The sequence below is a fragment of the Dendrobates tinctorius genome, unplaced genomic scaffold, assembly GCF_039654945.1.
Source record: "Dendrobates tinctorius isolate UK_male_01 unplaced genomic scaffold, ASM3965494v1 ptg000016l, whole genome shotgun sequence".
NCBI lineage: Eukaryota > Metazoa > Chordata > Amphibia > Anura > Dendrobatidae > Dendrobates > Dendrobates tinctorius.
The window spans coordinates 19,788,236-19,811,745 of NW_027361684.1; the positions used below are offsets into that span (position 1 = coordinate 19,788,236).

Sequence of the window (23,510 nt, forward strand, 5' to 3'; positions counted from 1 at the left end):
CGCTGCTTATCGCTGATCGCGTGAGAACGTCCAGGACTGTTTCTCGTCGTCAGCTTCCTGCGGCGCTTCCTGTGGAGAGACGAGCGACGAGCGTGGACGCGGGCGGGAGGACGCAGGATCACCTAGTGTGACAGGTAAGTAGCGACCCCCGACCCCTGCGATGTCGCTGGTGAGATCTGCCTGTGTGGCAGCTCACTAGCGACCACTTAGCGATGTACCAGCGATCCTGACCGCGTCATATCACTGGTCGGGATCGCTGGTGCATCACTAAGTGTGACAGTACCTTTATGGAACATGAATTTACATGTGGCTTCCTACAACACATACAGGTTGTTATACAAATGTCTGTGTCTGCAGATTAGAAGACCATACACAATCCGCCAAAGGTTGTTTGATGCTGATGTGCTTGTTAGCTCCCTGACATTTACAGGCAGCTTGTGAGTCCATCAATCATCCTGACAGAAGTCACCAACAAGCCACTTCTATGTACATTGTGGGTTTTCTATCAACTCACTAATTACCTGAATTGTTCTCGAGGAGCGGTACAGCTTCTTATTGTTTATATTTCCCTGATAATTAGATCCTGGGGAGATTATTGATGATCAATGCTATCTCTGGTGGAAACCTTCTGATAAATAATTAATCTGCGTGTAGTAGATAAACAACCCACTACCTGCATGCATTCCTGTGTAACCAGATACCAGTCACTTTACATTTTGGCTAAAGAAATACCAATGTAGCTTTTTTTTTTGCTTACACAATTCCATGCTTTCATTTGCAAGCATTTTTTTTTATAGTAAAAACACATGAAAAACTACATGTAGATCATGCTGTTTGGAAAAATATACCAAAGCTGTGAAATTGTAGTGTTTGTATGTAGTGTGCTTCATATTCTCCCACTGACTTCACCCCTTAATTACCAGGGGTATTTCCATTTTTGCATCTCCGTTTTTTGCTCCCCTTCTTCCAAGAGCCATAACTTTTTCTGTCAATATGGCCATGTGAGGGCTTGTTTTTGAAGGACGAGTTGAACTTTTCAATGATATGACTGGTTTCACCAAATACTGTAGTGTACTGGAAAATGGTAAAAAAAAATTCAAAGTGTGGTAAAATTGCAAAAAATGTGCAATTCTACAATTGTTTTTTTGGGGGTTTTCTTACCATGTTCAATAAACGCTAAAACTGACCTGCCATTATGATTCTCTAGGTCATTATGAGTTCATAGATACTAAACATGACTAGGTTTTTTTTATTTAAGTTGTGAAAAAAAAAATTCAAAGTTTGTAAAAGCAAAAAAAAAGTTGCCATATTGTAAGTCCCATAGCATCTCTATTTTCGTGATCTGGGGTTGGGTGAGATCTTATTTTTTTGTGTGCCAATCTGACGTTATTATTGCCCCCGCAGTTGATTTCACCACACCAAGCTGCTTGCCTATTGCTGATTCAGTCTCTCAGTCTGGTGCAGGGCTACAATTTTGTCTCTGGTGTCCTTTGACTGCTCTTTGGTCTTCACCATAGTGGAGCTTGGAGTCTGACTGTTTGAGTTTGTGGACAGGTGTCTTTTATATTGATAACAAGTTCAAACAGGAGCCATTACTACAGGTAATGAGCGGAGGACAGAGGAGCCTCTTCAGGCCGGGGTCACACTGGCGAGGAATACGGCCGAGTGAGAGGTGTTAAAAGCACGCATTAGACACGGACCAATGATTCTCTATGGGGTCCCTCGCACCAGCCGTATATTTCTCATCCGTATTCTACGCTACGTGCCAATCGCAGAATGCTGCGATTGTCAGCGTACTACGGCCGTAATACACCAATGCAAGTCTATGGGTGCGCAAAAAATACGGATTACACACGGACCACACATGTGACCTGCAAGAAATACGCACCTGGTGTCTTTTAGCAAAGCCGGCAATTTAGTGCGCTATACAGTAAACTCACACTGACAGGTTTAATAAAGAAATGAAAGAATAAATATAGACACATAGAATACATATATATATATAAATACAGTATATATATATATATATATATATATATATGCATTCTATGTGTCTATATCTATTCTTTCATTTCTTTATTAAAACTGTCATAGGGCTCCATTATATGTCCATTTTGCAAGCCTGCGAGAAAATCTCGCCATACGGATGCCATACGGATTACATACGGATGCTGACATGCGCAAAATACGCGACCACACCTTGATTACGGATGACATACGGAGCACTGTTTAGGGGTCTGTCATCCGTATTACGCATGTAAAATACTGACCGTATTTTGCGTCGGTTAGTGTGACCCCGGCCTCAAGGGCTCATACTCACTCGTGAGAGACTCGCACGATTCTCGTGCGAGTCTCTCGCATGAGAACCTGGCACTGCCACCAGCACTGGGACATGTATTTTTATGCAGCCGCACGCTCCGGTCCAAGTGCCGGCGGCAATGCCATGATTTCATGTGAGAGACTCACGAGAATCGTGCGAGTCTCTCGCAAGTGAGTATGAGCCCAAAGAAGAAGTTACCGGTCTGTGAGAGCCAGAAATCTTGCATGTTTTTAGGTGACCAAATACTTATTTTCCACCATAATTTGCAAAATAAATCTTGACAAATCAGACAAGGTGATTTTCTAGATTTGTTTTCTCATTTTGACTCTCATAGTTGTGGTCTACCAATGATGCCAATTACAGGCCTCTCTCATCTTTTTGAGTGGGAGAACTTGCACTTGGTGGCTGACTAAACACTTATTTCCCCACTGTATATATACTGTATATATATATATATATATATATATATATATGCATTGATTTGTCAAGCCACACTCCAGATCAATTATATCAGACACTTCTTGTGTTGCCCGTCCACAGCTCGATTCATTCTCTTTGGTACTGCCATAAAAAGCCATGCGGTAAACCCATAGGAAATGCATGTGCACTGCCGCTCCATTTTTCAGGGGATGAAAGTGCCCTGATCTACCACTCGGACTGGGTATCAGCAGTCCGTACCTCACCAATCAACAAGATATAACCTAACCTATGTATAAGTAATAATATGTTTTTACCCGCCAACCCTTTGGGCTTTGTTCCCACAATGGTGCATTTTTTATGCTCCGTATTTTTGCTTTGTCAGAAATGTAGCATCTTACAGTTCAGTAAAGCGGATGGGATTTATAGAGATCACCTGCCCACTGTGCTTTTATTTTATAAACTGACCTGCGGTGCATGTTTCGAATCTGCAACTTGTCAATATCTCTTGCAGATACGCTGAGTTTTCTGTGCATATTTCCCCATAGACTGACATTAGATGCGGAAAATCTGCAGGTAAAAAATGCACATGCACTTTTGTGTATTTCCGTGGCGGAAAGGCATCAAAAACACATAAGTATGTCAATAGAGTTTTGTCAAAAGCCAAAAACCAGGAAAATCAAAAACAAAGCTGCTTTATTTAAAGCATGACACGCCAACAAGAGACGAATAACACAGCGTCAAAAACGTGATAACAACACGTTACAAAAAGGCGCACAAAAAAGCAAAAAAAAATGCAAGTAACCTAATTTAAATAATAGGTGCAGAAATGGGTCAGAAATTCTACAGCATCAAAAACTCACCAAAAGCTCATGGTTGGGAACATAGTCTAAGGCCGAGGTCACACTAACCGACGCAAAATACGGTCCGTATTTTACATGCGTAATACGGATGAATGACCCCTAAATAGTGCTCCATATGTCTTCTGTAAGCAAGGTGTGGTTGCATATTTTGCGCATGTCAGCATCCGTATGTAATCCGTATGGCATCCGTATGCAATCCGTATGGCGAGATTTTCTCGCCGCCTCGCAAAATGGACATATAATGGAGCCCTATGACAGGGTTTCTAACAGAAACGAAATAATAGATATAGACACATAGAATGCATATATATATATATACACTGTGTATATATATATATATATATATATATATATATACACACAAGTCATTGAGATAAACATATATATATATATATATATATATTTCACAGAGTTCTTCATAGCAGAATAGCTGCTAATTAAAATGCCGGCTTCTATGAAAATCATTCCCCAACCCGACATGAAATGACACATGGTTTACATTCAGTAAACCATTTCATTTCATGTTTTTTTATATGTCTCTGACTAATAATTACATGCGGGTTTGTGTGCAAAATTTGGGAGTTGTAGTTGTTATTTTAAGGGGTTAATTCGTTGTTAAAAAATGCGTGGGCTTCCCATTGCCCTGTAGCTGTGGCGAGTGGGTTAATCTAACAAAGGGTTAATGTCACCTTACAATCCAATGGTGACATTAACCCTTTGTTAGATTAACCCACTCGCCACCACTATAGGGCAATGGGAAGCCCACGCATTTTTTAACAACAAATTAACCCCTTAAAATAACAACTACAACTCCCAAATTTTGCACACAAACCCGCATGTAATTATTAGTCAAGGACATATAAAAAAAACATGAAATGAAATGCTTTACTGAATGTAAACCATGTATCATTTCATGTCGGGTTGGGAAATGATTTGATAGAAGCCGGCAATTTAATTAGCGGCTATTCTGCTGTGAAGAACTCTGTGAAATATAAATATATATATGTTTGTCACAATCACATGTATGTGTATATATTTATATATATGTATTCTATGTGTATATATCTTTTCTTTCTTTATTAAACCTGTCAGTGTGAGTTTACTGTATAGCACACTGAATTGCCGGCTTTGCTAAAAGACACCGGGTGCGTATTTCTCGCAAGTCACATGTGTGGTCCGTGTGTAATCCGTATTTTTTGCGCACCCATAGACTTGCATTGGCGTATTACGGGCGTATTACGCTGACAATCGCAGCATGCTGTGAGTGGCACGGACCGTAAAATACGCCAGAGAAATATACGACTGGTGCGAGGGACCCCATAGAGAATCATTGGTCCGTGTGTAATGTCTGCTTTTAACTCCTCTCACTCGTCCGTATTCCTCGCCAGTGTGACCCCGGCCTTAAAGGGAACCTGAGACACTGACTGCATGATTTCAGCCAGGTATGTTTGAGACTAGTCTGTCATGCAGCTTGGTCTCTGGGGGCTTTTAAATTCTAATTTTCACGGAGTGAAATACAACACCAATGTAAACCAATAAGTCTATTCACATGGAGGGGTGGTTTTTTCATAACTGTATTTTAATCCCTTCACCCCTGGGCCATTTTCTGTTTTTGCTTTTTCATTTTTTGCTCCTTTTCTTCTCATAGCCATAACTTATTTATTTTTTGGTCAAAATAGCCATGTTAGGACTTGTTTTTTGCGGGACAAGTTGTACCTTAGAACAACACCACTAGTTTTAACATATTGTGTACTGGAAAATGGGAAAAAAATTCTAACTGCGGTGAAATTGAAAAAAAAGTGGAATTCCAAAGTTGTTGTTTTTTTTACCATGTTCACTAAATCCTAAAACTGACCTGCCACTATGATTCTCCAGGTCATTACAATTTCATAGACACCAAACATGTCTTGGCTCTTTTTTATTTAAGTGGTAAAAAAATGCAAACTTTGGTAAAAAAAAAAAAATGGTGCCATTTTCCGAGACCCATAGCGTCTCCATTTTTCGTGATTTAGGGCTGGGTGAGGGCTTATTTTTTGCGTGCCAAGCTGACATTTATATTGTTACCATTTTGGTGTACATGCGATCTTTTGATCACCCATTGCAATGTATCAGCGAGCAAAAAAAAAAGTAATTCTGGAGTTTTTACTTTTTTTCTCGTTACACAGTTAAGCGATTGGGTTAATTCTTTTTATATTGATAGAGGTGGAGATTCTGAAGGCGGCGATACCAAATATGTGTATGTTTGACCTTTTTTTATTGCTTTATTTTGAATGGGGCGAAAGAGGGTGATTTAAACTTTTATTTTTTTTATATTTTTTTAATATTTTTAAAACTTTTTTTTTTTTTACTTTTTGCATGCTTGAATAGTCCATGGGAGACTAGAAGCTGCACTTGTCTGATTGGCTATGCTACATGCAGGTGTTGATCAGATCGCCTGTATGTAGCAGAAATGCTCACTTGCTATGAGCGCCGACCACCCCGTGGAGCTCATAGCAATCCGCAGTGACAACCATAGAGGTCTGCTGGAGACCTCTGGTTGTCATACCGACCCATAGGTGAACCGCAATCACGTGACGTGATTTCTCGTGCGCTTCCTGGAAGCACTAGTTAAATGCCGCTGTCAGAGATTAACAGTGGCATTTAACAGGTTAACAGCTGTGGGTGGATCGCAATTCCACTCAGGGCTGTTACAGGCACATGTCAGCAGTTTAGCGCTGGAGCCCATATCTAAAGGAAGGATTCCGATGTGGGCGTACTATTACCCCCAAAGTCGGAAAGGGGCTAAAAACTCATCATGTGCAATTTTGATCCATTTTACAGTCAGAATATGCCTATTAAAGTCTTTGGGCAGTGTTTAAAATAGGTATATGTCAGCATTTTTTGATTTTCATGACCCAAACTTAAAAGGAACCTGTCACCATGACATTGCCATCTAGTCTGCAGGCCCCATGTTATAAAGCGGGGGAAACTGAGAGCATTCATGTATAAATTTGTGGGAAAAGACTTAGTATAACCTGTATTTTAATCATTTAATCCTCTGCTCTTTTTGCATTTTTCGGTCTAGTGAGCGGTCCAATCAGTGACTGACAATTTTCTTTGTAACCATGCATAAAGAGATAGCTTTCAATCACTCATCGAACTACCCACTGGACTGAACTCCCCAGAGTACTAGGCAAAGGGGACCCATGACTGTAGGAAGGGGGGGCTCTCAGATCCTGTAGTTCTATTATCTATGTTTTAATAATTATTTGCATTGTTTATATAGCACTCTCTTATTCTTCACCGCTTTACATACATTATCCTCACTGTCCCTGATGAGGCTCACAATCTACATTCCCTACCGGTATGTCTTTGGAGTATTTATATTGATTGTATTAGGATTGGTCATTCCCCCTATTAGAGGCAGGACTCCATTTCTGTGCCTAGTTTTGCATTTCTCTTGGGAACCAGGAGATTAGGAAAAAGATAACTTACTGTCTCACTGACTTTATCTCCTAAATGGCAGAAGCATCTCCTGCCCGCCCCACCCCTTTTTCTTTGTTTTACTATGCAAGTGTTTATTTGATCTCTTACATGACTGCTTACCCTGATTGGGTTAACTTTATACATTATTACATCCTTTATCTGTAACCATCCTTTGTACATGTTATCGTGTAATTAAAAACAACTAAAAACCTATTGATTGGCATTTTTGGCATTGGGTTAATGCCAAATGGTATCATTCAAAAGTACAACTCATCCCGCAAAAAACAAGCCCTCATATGTCTATGTGAACAGAAAAATAAAAGAGATGGATCTGGGAAGAAGGGGAGGAAAAAATGGAAATTGGATGCAGGGTGGAGGGTTTTTTTGCAAGACGAGTTGTACTTTTGGATGACACCAGTCATTTGATCACGTAGTGTACTTGAAAACAGGAAAAAAATTCCAAGTGCGATGAAAGTAAAAAAAACCACAATTCTGACATTGTTTTTTGGGAATTGTTTTTACGGTGTAAATCATCCATACGATTACGGCAATACCAAACATGTCCAGTTTTTAAAATTATTTTAGTGGAGAAAAAAAATCAAAAATTTGCAACAGAAATATTTTGGAATTGTGTTGCCAAGACCCGGATCATTATTATTTTTTGTACAATGGAGCTGTGTGATAGCGTATTTTTTGTGGGGCGAGACAACGCTTTTATTAGCGCTATTTTGGGATATATGTGACTTTTTGATCGCGTGTTACAGCATTTTTTGGGGGAACGTAATTTTGGCGTTCCTGTTTTTTTTCACTTTCTGATGTTTATTGACTGGGTTAATTGTTTTATAGTTTGATAGGTCGGACTTTTCTGAACGAGGCGATACCACATATGTGTATTTTAAAAAGAACCTAATATCTTTATTTTCAATGGAGGGAAAAGGGGGTGTTTTGAACTTTTCGTTTTTTTTTATAATTTTTTAAAACTTTTTTTGTTTTTTTAGTTTTTACTAATCTTGTTAGCCCCCCTCTTTACTGACCTTGGCATCCTCAGCATCACTGCATTTAGCAGAATTCACAGTCTCCTTTGAAGCACAGGGGTGGGTTGTCATTAGCTGACAACCCATCGGCAACCCGCAATCGCGTCACGGATGCTCCGGTGGGCGGAAGTACTGACAAGTTCGTAGAAATTGACAGTGGCATTTAACAGGTTAACAATTAACAGGGATTTAACAGGTTAACAATTGAGGGAGGAGCTCAGCTCCACCCACAATTGTTAGTGGCAAGTCCTGGCTGCAATACTCAGCCATCACCTGCTGGGTATAGGGCAGGCTCTCTGCATGAGCCCGCTCCATACACCCGCTTTCGACATGCGCCGTATATACAAGTGCTTCTCACAAAATTAGAATATCATCAAAAAGTTAATTTATTTCAGTTCTTCAATACAAAAAGTGAAACTCATATATTATATAGAGTCATTACAAACAGTGATCTATTCCAAGTGTTTATTTCTGTTAATGTTGATGATTATGGCTAACAGCCAATGAAAACCCAAAGGTCTTTATCTCAGTAAATTAGAATAGTTAACAATAAACACCTGCAAACTGTAATTTTTATTGAAATTTTTCAAATTTTACAGGAAAAGAAAAAATAATTAGGCATAATAGATTTTTCACTATCATTTATTTTAACAACCAATCTGATACTATAGTAATAGTTAAACATTTTAACAATGGTTACTCTTTATAAAGGAAAACACAGGTTGCACTGAATATTTCCTCGCAAAATGTACTCGGCACCCCCTGCTTTGTATCTTTCTGCATTTCCATGGTGAAAGGTTCTCTTTAATAGGTCAATGTAATCAATGTGCGTCGCCTATAAATGTGTCATGTCCTCATTTAACCCCTTGGTTAAATGTCACTATGCTCAGCAGATGGCAGTAGAGAACAGAAGAGTCGATTTGCTATATTGACACTGATGCAATGATAGACTTGGCGTGCTCCCAGTGTAACTTCCACACAGTTTCCGCAGAGAGCAGCATCGTCATACAGTATTATCTGTGCAGGCTCGGGGCTGTCTCGAACATCCCAACAAATGCCTTATGGCATTGAGCAGAATGCTGACCTAAGCACAGGGCTTATGTCACCCATTCTGTATGTATCCGGCCAGTGAAGCTCATGTGTTCTGATCATCTCATCTATCTTTTGCAGTGGTGATACAGGCTACTCGCTCCACCCAGCACTTTGTATAGTGAGGTTGGACTGTGAACTTGCCTTGAAAATGCAGCCTGACAGAAGATCTCTCAAAACACACCTTGATTACCTCCCACTATCTACCTCCGCACTATATCACTGTGAGGAATCCTAAGGTAGTCACATCTTCTGCGCTGCAGGACGAGACAACTCTGTGTCAAGAGGAACTTTGGGTTCATCAATCCTTTCTATCTCTATGATGGCACCATTCGTGAAGCATCTTCTGAACTGCAAGCGGTTTCTAATTCTGTTTGCTACACCCCTGCTGTTGTTACCGCTGCCACTGGTCATCCGCACTAAGGTGAGCAATTATTATGACAATCTGTATTTGTTTAGTTTGGATCTAGAAGAAGCTTGTTGAAACATAACGGATATGCAATAATGACTAGAAACTTTTATTCTTCTTGACCTGTGAAATACTGAAGTCCAGAAAACCAATGAGAAAAATAGCAAAATAGCTTCATAAAAAGTGCAAAAGATATCCAATCACTCCGGAATATCATTAATATCTTACTTCCGATGTTTGGGTTCCCCTATCAGTCCTTGTTTTCAGGATCTCCTTAGTAATGCATCATTTTTTGTCAATGACTCAAAAGTGGTCACAGCTGTTCTTTCCGTGGGATATCCTCAAATCTTGACTGATGTTCCGCTAAAGTTGTGCTCTTTGGAAGTACCGTAATAGAGTTAAAAATGTCAAGTCCTCCAGACAGATAGCTGTCATTGGGCCGGATAATCACCATCATAATAATATTGTTTGAACTCTTTCCTTGTCAGAGTGCACAGCTTAGAGGGGACCCTGATTGATGACCCATTGGGGTACCTGAGGATTGTAGCCAAAAAACACTGGCTCCACGATTATCAAAATCAAAAATTTGCACCTAATCCTTAGTCTACGCCTTTCAACTCTGACATTGCATATTTATCAAATGTGGCTAATTCATGATTTGGGGGTAACTATCTCCAGCACGACTACATGATTTAGAACACTCCCAAATGGTAGATAAGAGCCTGCGATTAGGCTAAGTGCACACGTACCGGAACTCTCGCGGAAATTACCGCGAGAATTCCGGAATTCCAGTCCGCGGGAAAATCGCATTTTAAATTCCCGCGATTTTCCCGCAGAAAAACTAGCATTTTGCAAGTGTATTTAGCTTGCAAAATGCTAGCGTTCTCCAAGCGATCTGTAGCATCGCTTGGAGAACTGATTGACAGGTTGGTCACACTCGTCAAACATAGTGTTTGACAAGTGTGACCAACTTTTTACTACTGAGGCCGCCTATGCGGCATCAGTAGTAAAAGATAGAATGTAAAAAAAAATAAAAAATGGTGTTATTCTCACCCTCCGACGTCCCGCGCATCCGTTCCCAGTAATCCTTTGCGAAAATGCCCGCGATGACGTCAGTTCTCGCGGGATCGCGACGTCTCGCGGTCATTCGCGATGACGTCGCGCGAATGACCGCGAGACTTCGCGATCCCGCGAGAACGGACGCCATCGCGGGCATTTTCGCAAAGGACTACTGGGAACGAGAGCGTGAAGAGAAGCGGGAAGACTGCGCGGGACGTCGGAGGGTGAGAATAACAATATTTTTTATTTTAAATTCTATTTTTTACAGGAATATGGTACCCAAAGCCCGGAGGACAGTCTCCTCTCCTCCGGACCGTGGGTACCATCCGCAAATGTTCTGCTTACTTTCCGCATGGTGTGCACAGCCACATGCGGGAGGTAAGCGGAACAATGCATTCCTATGGGTGCGGGATCGCCGCGATTCCGCAAATTAATGAGCATGCTGCGGTTTTTACCGCGAAGCGATTCCGCCGCGGTAAAAACCGCAGCATTAGTACAGCATTGCGGAATCCCATAGGAATGCATGGGATGCTTATTTTTCGCGTTTTCGCGGCAAAATCGCGCGGTTAAAACCGCCGCGGAAAAGCAAAAAAAATGCCACTTGTGAACTCAGCCTTATTGTGCCAAATGTCGCAAATGAAAAGAATCATAGAATCATAGACAAAAAAATCTGGTGCAATTTTTTTCCCATGCTAGTGAATTGCTACAATTCGTTATGTTAGAAAAGAGCGGTAGATCAATATGTCAAATATCTTGCATTATTAGTATTAAAAATAGTTATCTCGTCTGTACTTTTTTAGGGCCGGTCTGACCTTCATATTGTAATTTATTCCTAGATTTGTTTTACTTAAGGCCAAAAGGTGCAGACACTAAAAACTGTTGTAAGATGTGGCTTAAAACATTGATATATTTACACAAAAATGTTACAGTGATAAATTACCCCATATACTACAGTGTCCCCCGCTTTACTCTGATGACTGCTGAATCTGTACTATTAGAGTGTGTGCACACGCTGCGGATTCTGCTGCGGTTCCGCAGCGGTTTTGGCCGCTGCGGGTCAGCAGCAGTTTTTGCTGCAGTATACAGTACCATTATTCCCTATGGGAATAAAAAACCGCAGTGCAGACGGTGCGGACATTTCCGCGCGGTTTTTTTGCGGTTTTGAAACCGCAGAAAGAATTGACATGTCAATTCTTTCTGCGGATTCTGCTGCGGTTTGCCATCTCCTCCATTGTGGAGATGAAAAACCGAAGGGCAAAACCGCAGAGCAATCCGCAGGTAAAACCGCAGGTCTTTTGACCTGCAGACTTACCTGCGGATTTTACAAAATCCGCGCTGCCAAATTACTTTTGGTCCCTTTAAAAACAGGGTGGCACATGTTAAGGAGCTGAAACTCCTAAACCCTTCATCCAATTTTAATGTGGATACCCTCAAATGAAAGCTGAAAGTCTGAACTTCAACTGCATCTGAATTGTTTTGTTTAAAATTCATTGTGGTAATGTCTAGAAAAATGTTGTTTCTGTCCAAATATATATGGACCTAACTGTAAATGCCCCTCCTAGTGGTCTCACATCCCTTTTAGCCAGTTATGTAGGTACTGAATACCACTATATGGCAATGTTCACACATTGTGTATTTACAAAAAGCAGGTTTTACTTTTGTTGCATTTTTTTCACTTAGGTTTTGTTGCGTTTTTGTTGCATTTTTTAACTACCTTTTTGTCCGGATACATTTCTCTCTTGTGCATACTGATAAAGTTTAGTGCATAAAAAACAATCTGAGTCAACTTCATCAGGTTTAGGCACCAAAAATACAGCAAAACCTGATACCCGTGCCTTTTGCACTACCTAATGCTTTCAGTGGGTGGAAAACGCTGAGAAAAAAAACACTGAAAGAAGTGACATGCTGCATTTTGCAAAAACCAAGCTCTTATTATGACACAACAATCAGAGAAAAAAAAAAACAATGTGTGTGCATGAGATTTCTGAAATCTCACTGACTCTGCTGGTGCTGTGAATCGCAGCTGAAAATTTGCATAAACAAATGCTGTAAAAACGCAACATGTGAACACAGCCTATGAGAGGTTTATTTTTCCCGCGGTAAGCGAGGAATGTCTCGAGAGAACAATGGCATCTACAGGACGTCTTTACATTCCTTTTAGGCTACTTTCAGACTTCAGTTTTTTAAATCCGGCGGGCTGCTGCAAAAAGTTGTCAAACTTGATCCGGTAGAAGCCGCAGCCCGCCGGATCATCTGTTGAGGCCGGAGACGGTGCAGGAGAGGGAGAGGGCGAGAGAGTCTTTGGGCATGCGCAGTGGAAAAAAGCGGTCCGGCGCTGTCAAAAAACGTTGCAGGGAACATTTTTTGCAGACGCCGGAGAGGCATTTTTTGCCGTATCTGGCAAAAGCCGGACACGCCGCATGGGCATCAGGCACAATGCGGCGATAACGCAAGTCTATGGGAAAAAAGCCGGATCCGGTGGCAACCGGCGCCGGATCCGGCTTTTTTACATTTTTCGCCGCATCGTGCCTGATGCTTAAAAACTGAAGTCTGAAAGTAGCCTTAGGCCGGGATCACACACAGCGAGATACGGCCGAGTCTCGCAGGTTAAAACCAAGCTCTGGCGCCGGCACTCCGGAGCGGAGCGTGCAGCGGCACAGCAATACATGGAGCTGCACGCTCCGCTCCAGAGTGCCGGTGCCAGAGCTTGGTTTTAACCTGCAAGACTCGGCCGTATCTCGCTGTAGTGTGACTCCGGCCTTAGCCTTCCATCTTTATGGCCTTGTTGTTGGTCCAAAGAAACATATGTGCACAAACAGCTGTTATGTGGAGCTGAGAAAATATGTTTCTTTGGCGCAGTCCCTGTATATCAATCACTCCAGGAACAATAATGTCAGTATCATAGATGTCCTGGTGGTTGGAGGTACAGCCAGTGACAATTGCCGGAATCAGGTGTCTGATGTGTATTGCAAGTACAACTCCTCAGCTCTCAATATCAGTGAGGTCCTCGCTGTCAGACTCCTATAAGATGTTGAATCATAATGCCAAATATGTGCTTATGGGAAAAATCCTCACCAGATATTACAATGCAAACTGCAAACATTAATAAAAAGATCAATTTATTTCTGATGAGGCTAGTGTATTTACTTTGAAAATCTATTTCAGAATTGCTGTATAATGCTGTTACTAGGATAAGTATTTAATGAGCCCAGCTATAGAATGAAATAGTTGATGAGTCCAAGTATATTCAGTCACTACTCCCACCCACTCAGCCTGACTGACAGCCAGGGGCATAACGATAGCCATAGCAGAAAGTGCAATCGGGCTTATCCAGGAAGGAGGCCCGCTGACACCAATTTCACCTGGATGTGCATCCTTGGATGCACATTCAGGTGAAATGAATTGTGGTGCAGAGACGCACCGGCTCCCTGCACTGCAATACATGCTGCCCGCATATCAGAGGCCGGCAGCGTGTGTTGGCCCATGATGGCAGTGACATTTGCCTGCACACCGGAATCCCCTGTCGGCTTCTGCACCAGCTGTAGAGGAGGATGCCACAAGTTGTGGGAGTGGGCGAAGGTAAGAATAACAATTCTTTTTTAAATGTGCCAGAGAAGAACAGAAAGGGCTCAAGATGGGGGACATTTTACCAGGAAGGAGCACAGGATGAGGAGCATTATACCAGGAAGGGGCCCAGGATGGGGAGCACTCTACCAGTAAAGGGCCCATGATGAAGAGCATTATACCAGAAAGGGGACAATGTTATAGCATAGGGACCAGGATGGGGGGCATTATTACTGGAAGGGGCCAAGATGGGACATTATTACTGGAAGTTACTGAGGATGGGAGGATATTATAAAGAAAAAGGGCCCAGGACACGGGATATTATTACATGATGGGAAACATTATACCAGGAAGGCAGAGGGCATTATTACTGTAAGGGGTTAGGATGGGGACATTATTTCTGGAAGTTGCCCAGGATGGGGGACATTATTCCTGAAAGGGGCTTAGGATAGGGAATATTATTATAGGAATTAACCAGGATGGGGACATGATTACACAGGTGGCAAAAATGCATGTTGGGGACCCTGGTCTGAATTTTGCACTGGGGCCTATCAGACTCTAGTTACTCCACTGTTGACAGCTGTAGCTTGTACTGAGCAGAGTGAGATTTCAGCAGCAGCAGGGAGAAGTGACACTGAGTCAGCCTATCATAAAAGATTATGCAGCCTTTCTGACATGGATTTTCAAAGTAAATACACCATTCTTATTAGGTCAAAGAAATCTACTTAGTAATGTATGTATCTAATTAAAAATGTATAATTGTATTGTGAAATCTGATAACAGGTTTGGTTAAAAGCCTCAAATGGCTTCACATACAATAGCCTCATAAAATTACAACATGGGTCACACAGGCTTGGGTTTAAGTGTGGAAAATGCGATTAAAAACCACACCTTGGGGATGCTGAACCATAGGCATCGATGGGGTTCTACTGTAATTCCACATGTCATTGAATTGGATATACTAAGGAGTTTTCTATTGTAATTTGATATACAATATTCTGGCATGTTCCTTCAGTCACCATGGTTCAAAAATATCTACCCCTAGAGACATTGTTTGTGGAGGAATATCTGGCAAATGTTGTTGCACAGAGCATCATAAGTTGGCATGCATAGAATCATAGAATGTTAGAGTTGGAAGGGACCTCCAGGGTCATTGTGTCCAGGGGGCTCAATGCTGGATTCACTAAACCATCTCAGACAGATGTCTGTCCAGCCTCTGTTTGAAGACTTCTATTGAAGGAGAACTCACCATCTCTTGTGGCAGCCTGTTCCACTTATTGATCACCCTAACTGTCAAAAAGTTTTTTCTAATATCTAATCTGTGTCTCCTCCCATTCAGTTTCATTCCATTGCTTCTTGTGTTTCCATGTGCACATGAGAATAAAGATGATCCTTTTACACTGTGACAGCCCTTCAGATATTTGTAGACGGCTATTAAGTCTCCTCTTAGCCTTCTTTTTTAAAAACTAAACATTCCCCTTCAGTCCCCACTCGCTTTGGCATCCAACAGACATCTCGTGTCCCAGTCCTGGTGTGCTGCTATGTGTGATGGGCATCACACTTACTTTGGGGCTGCAGGTCTTTGCTTCTTCTAAGTCCAGGAATCCGTCTTCAGGAACCAGGGCAGCAAATAATCCAGGAGACACGTGGTTCATAAAAACAACCAAACGTTTACTTGGTGAATAGCAGTATGTACAGTATTTACCGGCAGATATAACGGATAAGGCCCAGTGGGTTGTCATCTTTCCAACAGGTACTGGATACAACTTCAGCCCTGGTTTTTAGTATAGAAGGCACATCCCTGTCACTGGCTTCCCTAGCCCTAGGGAATCGTCTCCATCACTAGCAGTATAACCGAATTGCAATACCTTCCGCCCCTTGTAGCTTAAGTCCATCTTGCCCTGGAGCTTCTCAAGCTGAGTGTGCCCCAGGTCCCCGACGTCCATCCCGAGGTTGCTCCAGTCCATTTAGACAGTATCACACTGAAGGGTATTTTCAGCAATCCACTACCACGAGTATTAGGCTCTCGCTGTCCCTAGCTGCCCCAGGCCTGTTACTTCACTCACTGCTGTCCACACACTGACCGCCCTGTCACTTCCTGGACCTCCTACCAACTCTCAGTTCTCTATCCCAAACTGGGTCTGTCACTACAGTTAACCCTGTCTCAGCTAACTGCAGCCTCAGTGGGTATCATACTTTTATCACATACATGAACATCAAATACATTTAACCCTTGGAGTGTCAGGGAGCCATCCATTAGCCCCCACTACTGCTATACTATCATAGTAGGAAATTAGATTAGTCTGGCATGACTTGTTTGCTACAAACCCATGCTAGTTCTGGTTAATTACTGTATTATCAAAGTACTTACATACATGCTGTTTAATATTTGGTCCAAATATCTTTCCTGGTATAGAAGTATGGCTCACTGGCCTGTAATTTCCTGGCTCTGTCTTCTTTCCTTTTTTTGAAAATAGGGGCAGCATTTGCCCTTCTCCAATCTTCTGTGACTACTCCTGTTTTCCAGGAAAACTCACAACCTGGTGCACAGAGTTGCACAGAGAACATATTATCTCACGCACAACACTGTCATTACTATGAGATCTTTATAGTGTTAATGAACACATGAAAAGTCATCAATGCAAACAAGAATCTGTAAGCCTGAAAAGGGATGAAGAGAAGACCACAACCCATGCCATCAATTTCAGCCAACTCCCATCCACCACCCTTTCTTACAATATGCTTCTGATTAATCCTTTTTAATTACTTTTGGAGGAATTCCAACCATGCAGAATCCGATACATAATGACTATGACTGTGATCTACTAGAATCGATTTATTTTATTTTTTCCTTTGAAGTAAATGGCACTAGAGTCGTCATATATTGGAAGATTCTGTCGTTATGGCTTGGTTCAGAGGGTTGTCCAGGAAAAAAAAAGATTACCGTACGTAGTTGGTACTAAAGAAAAAAAATTTGAAAAATGGTAATATATTTTAAGTAAAAGTTTAGTAGTAAATCGTATTACTTTTTGAACAACAACCAAATACCTTTTTTCATTGCTAGACAACCCCTTTAGTAAGTATCTCAGGTCAGAGTCCAATATAATGTTTATGACCTGCATTAGGGATTATACACAGGAAAAGACCATGGGGCCAATTCATCCAGAATGGCATTTTGTACACAAGTCTCAATTCATATATAGAAGATTGAGAGCTCCTTCTTACCCATCATAGAGTACACCCTATCAGGTTACCAGACATAGAAAGAGCCCCAACACACATTTAGCCTGTTTGTGGTGTTTCTTCAGGGGATTGTACATAATGCTAGAGCACAAGTCTTTAAATATTTTACAATCAGTAGTCACATGACCACAATTCTGCAAATTAAGTCCTGGGCAGCGGCGCATACGCACCTCATCACATGCGCCAACCACACCACCAGCAGCCATCGAGGTAGTCTGTGCAGAATTGGAAAGTTGGAATGCGTGATCATCATGGTTACTGAGCGTGTGCAATTACCATGCAGATGGGAGCACACAGTGGGGGTGGTGCACACGTGCACATCGGACAACAAAGGGAATAAAAAAGCATAAATGACAAAGGTAATGGCCGGCATGTGACAGTGCATAGATTCAATATAAGAGGATCATTGACACCATAAAAAGTGACACAATCATCCATATATAGAACTTGAGAATGATAAAAACATCATAAAAAGTAGCAAAAGGACAATAATGATACAACAATATGAGAGATATATTGATAATGAGTAAGATGGACTTCTCAATTTTTATATATAGCCAGTGTGCTGATTTTTGTGATCCTACATACTTCCGATTTCTGTGTTTACTTTGTATATACAGTTGTGCTGCAAATTTTACATACCCGGCACAATTTTTGCTTTCTTGGCCTTTTTTCAGAGAATATGAATGATAACACCAAAACTTTTTCTCCACTCATGGGTAGTGGTTGGGTGAAGCCACTTATTGTCAAACTACTGTGTTTTCTCTTTTTAAATCATAATGACAACCCAAAACATCCAAATGACCCAGATCAAAAGTTCACATACCCTGGTGATTTTGGCCTGATATCATGCACGGAAGTTGACACAAATGGGTTTGAATGGCTAATAAAGGTAACATCCCCACCTGTGACCTGTTTGCTTGTAATCAGTGTGTCTGTGCATAAAAGCTGAGTGAGTTTCTGGCATCCAGACAGACCCTTGCATCTTTCATCCAGCCACCGATTTTTCTAGATTGTTATGAGTATAACCTATGACTAAAGGCCCCGTCACACATAGCGATCTCGCTGCGGAGTCACAAGTTTTGTGACACAACAGCAATCCCATCAGCGAGATCGCTGTGTGTGACAGCGAACAGCGACCGGCCCCCCTGCCGGTATCGCTGATCGCTCTGGGAAACCTCTGGACTTTTCTTTGGTCGCTGGTCTCCCGCTGGCCAGCAGGCATTGCTGCATGTGACAGGCGGGAGACCAGCGATCTGCTGGTAACTAACGTACACATCGGGTATCCAAGGGACGGGCGTCCCTTAGATACCCGATGTGTACGTAGGTTACCAGCGCGCTGATGCAGGGAGCTGGTAACTAACGTACACATCTGGTATCTAAGGGACGCACGTCCCTTGGATACCCGATGTGTACGTTAGTTACCAGCTCCCTGCATCAGCGCGCTGGTAACTAATGAACACAGCGACGCCGCGCGCTCGGCGTCGCTGTGCTGATCGCTGGTGAAGCTGTCTCTTTGACAGCTCACCAGCGATCATGTAGCGATTCACCAGTGATCTTGACACGTTGATATCATTGTCGGGATCGCTGGTGAGTCGCAATGTGTGACGGGGCCTTTAGGGTGCTTGGATGCCAGAAACGCGTCAGATTTTTATCTATATTTTTTGGTTTCCATGTTTTCAATGAATTTTGAATAAAGCATGAACTAAATTTTTACACATTGTGGACGGATGAGCCGCTTATTTCCTTTCCTGGAACTATATGGTGCATAGTGTAAGTGTACAGGTAAGGCCAGGGTCACACGTGTGCTGCTGCATGTATTTCTATGCAGCTGAGCGCTCCGGTCCGAGTGCCAGAGGCAATGCTGGGTATTGAGATGTGAGACTCATGCGAGTTTCTCACAAGTGTGACCCCGGCCTAACACACTGACTCACCAGCAACATCTCTATTTGAAGTCCTACATCTTCACTTTTCTTTATCCAGTGCAGACCGCTATCATTTCTTCCAGCCAGGTCTCGGTTCTGTAAAAAATAACAGTTATCTAGAGCACCACTTCCAGAGCACATTTTCCACCTTCTACACTATGTCAGATGAAGAAAAAAGTGACATACTACTGCCATGCTCAGTAATAGGACCCCCCTCAATGTATCATTTGCTCTACCCCACCCTCAATTTATCATAATTTATTCTCCCCCCCATAACTCCCCCCTCAAGTCATCACCATTTGCTGTTCCCCATCCCCCAGTCACAATTCATAAACATTTGCTGTCCCCGACCCCCAAGTCTCAATTCATCATCATTTACTGCACCCCATCCCCCAGTCTCAATTCATCATCATTTGCTTCACCCTCTCCACACCCATTTAATTCATTATATTAAAAAAGTTTTTAATACCTCTCATATTATTCGCTGCAGCTCCACTTCCGGTATCCAGCGCCCGTACGTGCCGGCGCCATGGCATCATCGCATAAGGCACCGTCAAAGAAGAGGTCCCCCTCTTTGCTTTTGCTCACCAGGCCCCATACACGAGTAAGGGTTGTAATCCCTAGATGTCGGCTCTGGCAATACATTCTATGACCAGGTCATACATTTCTTGGTGCCATAGAAATACATTGTCTAGCTATATATTAAAGTTACTTTTTAGTAAAAAAAAAAAAAAACTCTACAAAAGCAGTTCCAAAATAATAACCACAATATTTTGCCATGTGTTTCACTAAACATAAAAGTAATTATTAAATTGGTGCAAAGAGGCAATAGAATTCAGTGCAGCAGTTGCTATCTGAGTTCCAGGTAGAGTTATTTTAAAAAGTCAATCAAATAATAATAATCCCCACAGACAGAAAACAACAAGACCATAGAGCGTGTGCCAGCGCCTCACATGCAATGACCTTTGTAACCGGTTAGGCCAGAATCACACTGATGTTTGTAGTTCTGATTTTTTTTGTTCTGTTCAATGATTGCATGATGGCTCAATGGCTACCATTGTCTCATTCCATCACTGGGGTTCTGCGTGCAAATCCCACCAAGAACAACATTTGTATGGAGCTTGTATGTGTGAGCTGGGGGTTTCCTCCCACACTTCATGGACATACTAATGGGGAGTTTAGACTGTGAGCCCCAATGGGGACAGTGATGATGATATCTATAAAGTTATGTAGAATTAATGACGCTATATAAGTAAAATAAATAAAGTGTGTGCCCACCATATTACATAGATTATCAAGTTGGGTAAGAATGAGTTTGTCTAAAACAGTCGTCTCCAATACAGGCTGATGTATACGAGGATTTGGTGTAGATCAGATTGGGGTTAGTTAGGAAACATGGATTTAGCGACACAGATATAGGAGGAATATTGCTTCCTGGAATCCGGTCAGATATTAACAGTCGAGTGACTAACGTAAATGACCCCTGTGGTTCAGTGGCGCACATTTAATTCTGGTCTGTTCCTCCCATCTATTGCGCTCCTCTATCTGGCATATTCTGAGACACTGTTAGGGCTCGTGTGGACGACCCTTTTAATCAGACGAGTGCTATCTGTGTAAATGTAGAAGGGAAGACTGGGCTGCTATGGCTGCTGAAGCGTCGGGATCAGCACTGCTGGGGCCGAACCTCCTGTTCCTGGGGGGAACGAGAATGCTGCCGGAATGAACCAGTAACCAGGGTGAAGGGGGCAAGGCCAATCAGTGTGAGGTAAAATGAGTTGCGCGGCAACTAAAGCGGTCTTCCAGATGAACGCCGATGAGGTACAGACCGCAAATTGCTGTGAGGAGAGCAACAGGCCGTGGTGTGAAGATAAAGGGCGTCACAGTGAGGGACTCACTGAAACCGGCGGGTGTGCAGGGGAGCGTGTAATTGACGGAGCATCGCAGTTCGAATGTCCGGGTGTCGGCTGATATCCAGAGAGGCGCACGCCAGGTAGAGCATTGCAGCACAGCCCTTCAGGTCATGGCTGCTGCTCATCGAGACCCGTGCCGAGAGGAATCTTGTGGGGCGCTCTACTCTCTTACTCCACAGATATATGGACTAGGGGCTCAGCGGGCAAAACCGGAGACCGCCTGCTTCCGCCAGAAGAAGGACCTGTGCTAGGCAAGGACGCCAGCAGACATTACACCAGACACCCCTGGCATTCTGTGACCCACGGGACTTTCAGAGAGTGACAGACTGCGGAGCCACCATAAGTGAAACTGTTAACCAGAGACTGTTTAGTTAAACAACCGTTTATTCAGTTTAATTTTGTACCCTTTTACCCTGCTATCTCCCTGTGAGGGGTTCCCTACTGTTGACTAATTAAATATAGTTAACCCCTGCTCTACAGCATTTGTGTTACATATCCCAGCAACTGCATATTACATAAACAACAGAGAACAGCAGTATAGATTGCCAATAAAAACAGATTTTATTCAACAAGATTAAGCTATACAAACAACTAGTATAATCAAGGTGACTAACCAACCAGGGATGGCCAACGCATATGTGGAGTATAGAGTGGTAGAAGTGCATACTGTCACGTCGCCGTCAGACACAGGGACTGCTGTTCCTGCCTCTGCCACTGGGAGGGGCCGGACTGCCATGTCGCCGTCAGATACAGGGACTGCTGTTCCTGCCTCGGCCACTGGGAGGCGCCGGACTGTCACGTCACCGTCAGATACAGGGACTGCTGTTCCTGCCTCGGCCACTGGGAGGCGCCGGACTGTCACGTCACCGTCAGATACAGGGACTGCTGTTCCGGTCTCAACCACTGGGAGGCGCCGGGCGGTCACGTCACCGTCAGACTCGGGGACAGCTGTTCCTGCCTCGGCCACTAGGAGGCGCCGTGGTTTCCCCGTGGGTGGTGGTGACAGAGAAGGGGCTCCTGCGCAGGCATCTGGTGGGTGCAGGCTCCGCTCCTCTGTTAGTCATGAAAGGGTTGGTGCATCACCATCTGGCCTGGTCCTGGGGGCGGTCCAAATGACATCATCAGACTATGAACCTGTGAGGGATAACCTGATCCTTCAATACCTTGGGGCCTGTCTTGCAGGCCGCCAGATATAGTCTTGGCTTCCCCAGTGTGCTAGTTTGTTATTTGCTATCTTTGATTCTGACCTTTGCCTGGATTTCTGACTCTGCTCCTGCCTGACGATTTTGTACCTCTGCCGCCCCCCTGGTTTACGACTCTGACCTTGGCCTGGTTTTTGACCCTGCGACTGCCTAACGATTTTGTACCTCTGCCTCCCTCCCGGTTTATGACTTTGACCTTGGCCTGGATTTGACTCTACTACTGTCTGCCGTTTTTGTACCTCTGCTGCCCACCTGATTTAGACTTGGATTCCTGACTACGCTTTTGGTCCCGTTTTTTAACCCCTTTCTGGCTACCGTCCTGCTCTGGTCCGCTGCTCTTATTCAGACAGCTACCTCCTGGGCTCTGCTGTAAATCCAGATCCCTGTATAGGGGTAAAGGGTATCGGGGTTATTCGGGGTGCTGTCTTACTGCAGCCCAGACTCGCAGACGGATGTCACACATACAAAGTCTAGCACAAGTAAGTACATAAATAGTTAAGTGGCATATATTGCTCCTTATAGAATTATATATCTGGCAGTAAGTTATTAATACACTACCGTTCAAAAGTTTGGGGTCACTCAGACAATTTTGTGTTTTCCATGAAAATTCATGCTTTTATTAATCAAATGAGTTGCCAAATGAATTTAAAATCTGGTCCAGACATTCACAAGGTTCGAAAAAAAGATTTTTATTGAAATAATAATTTTCTCCTTCAAACCTTGCTTTAGCCAAAGAATGCTCCCTTTGCAGCAATTACAGCATTGCAGACGTTTGGCATTCTAGCAGTTCATTTGCTGAGGTAATCTGGAGAAATTTCACCCCATGCTTCCAGAAGCCCCTCCAACAAGTTGGTTTGGCTTGATGGGCACGTTTTGCATACCATACGGTCAAGCTGCTCCCACAACAGCTCAATGGGGTTGAGATCTGGTGACTGCGCTGGCCACTGAATTACAGATAGAATACCATCTGCCTGCTTCTTCCCTAAATATTTCTTGCATAATTTGGAGGT

General features: G+C 42.8%; 1 protein-coding gene across 1 annotated transcript in view; it reads left to right on the top strand.

Moving 5' to 3' along the window:
• SLC13A5 (solute carrier family 13 member 5) overlaps positions 1 to 23,510 on the top strand; it is a 157,945-nt gene that overhangs the window by 20,739 nt on the left and 113,696 nt on the right. The window contains exon 2 of the mRNA XM_073565550.1: positions 9,270 to 9,612. Within this exon, the coding sequence (XP_073421651.1) occupies positions 9,508 to 9,612 (105 nt within the window). The 5' untranslated portion in view covers positions 9,270 to 9,507. The remainder of the gene's footprint in view (positions 1 to 9,269; positions 9,613 to 23,510) is intronic.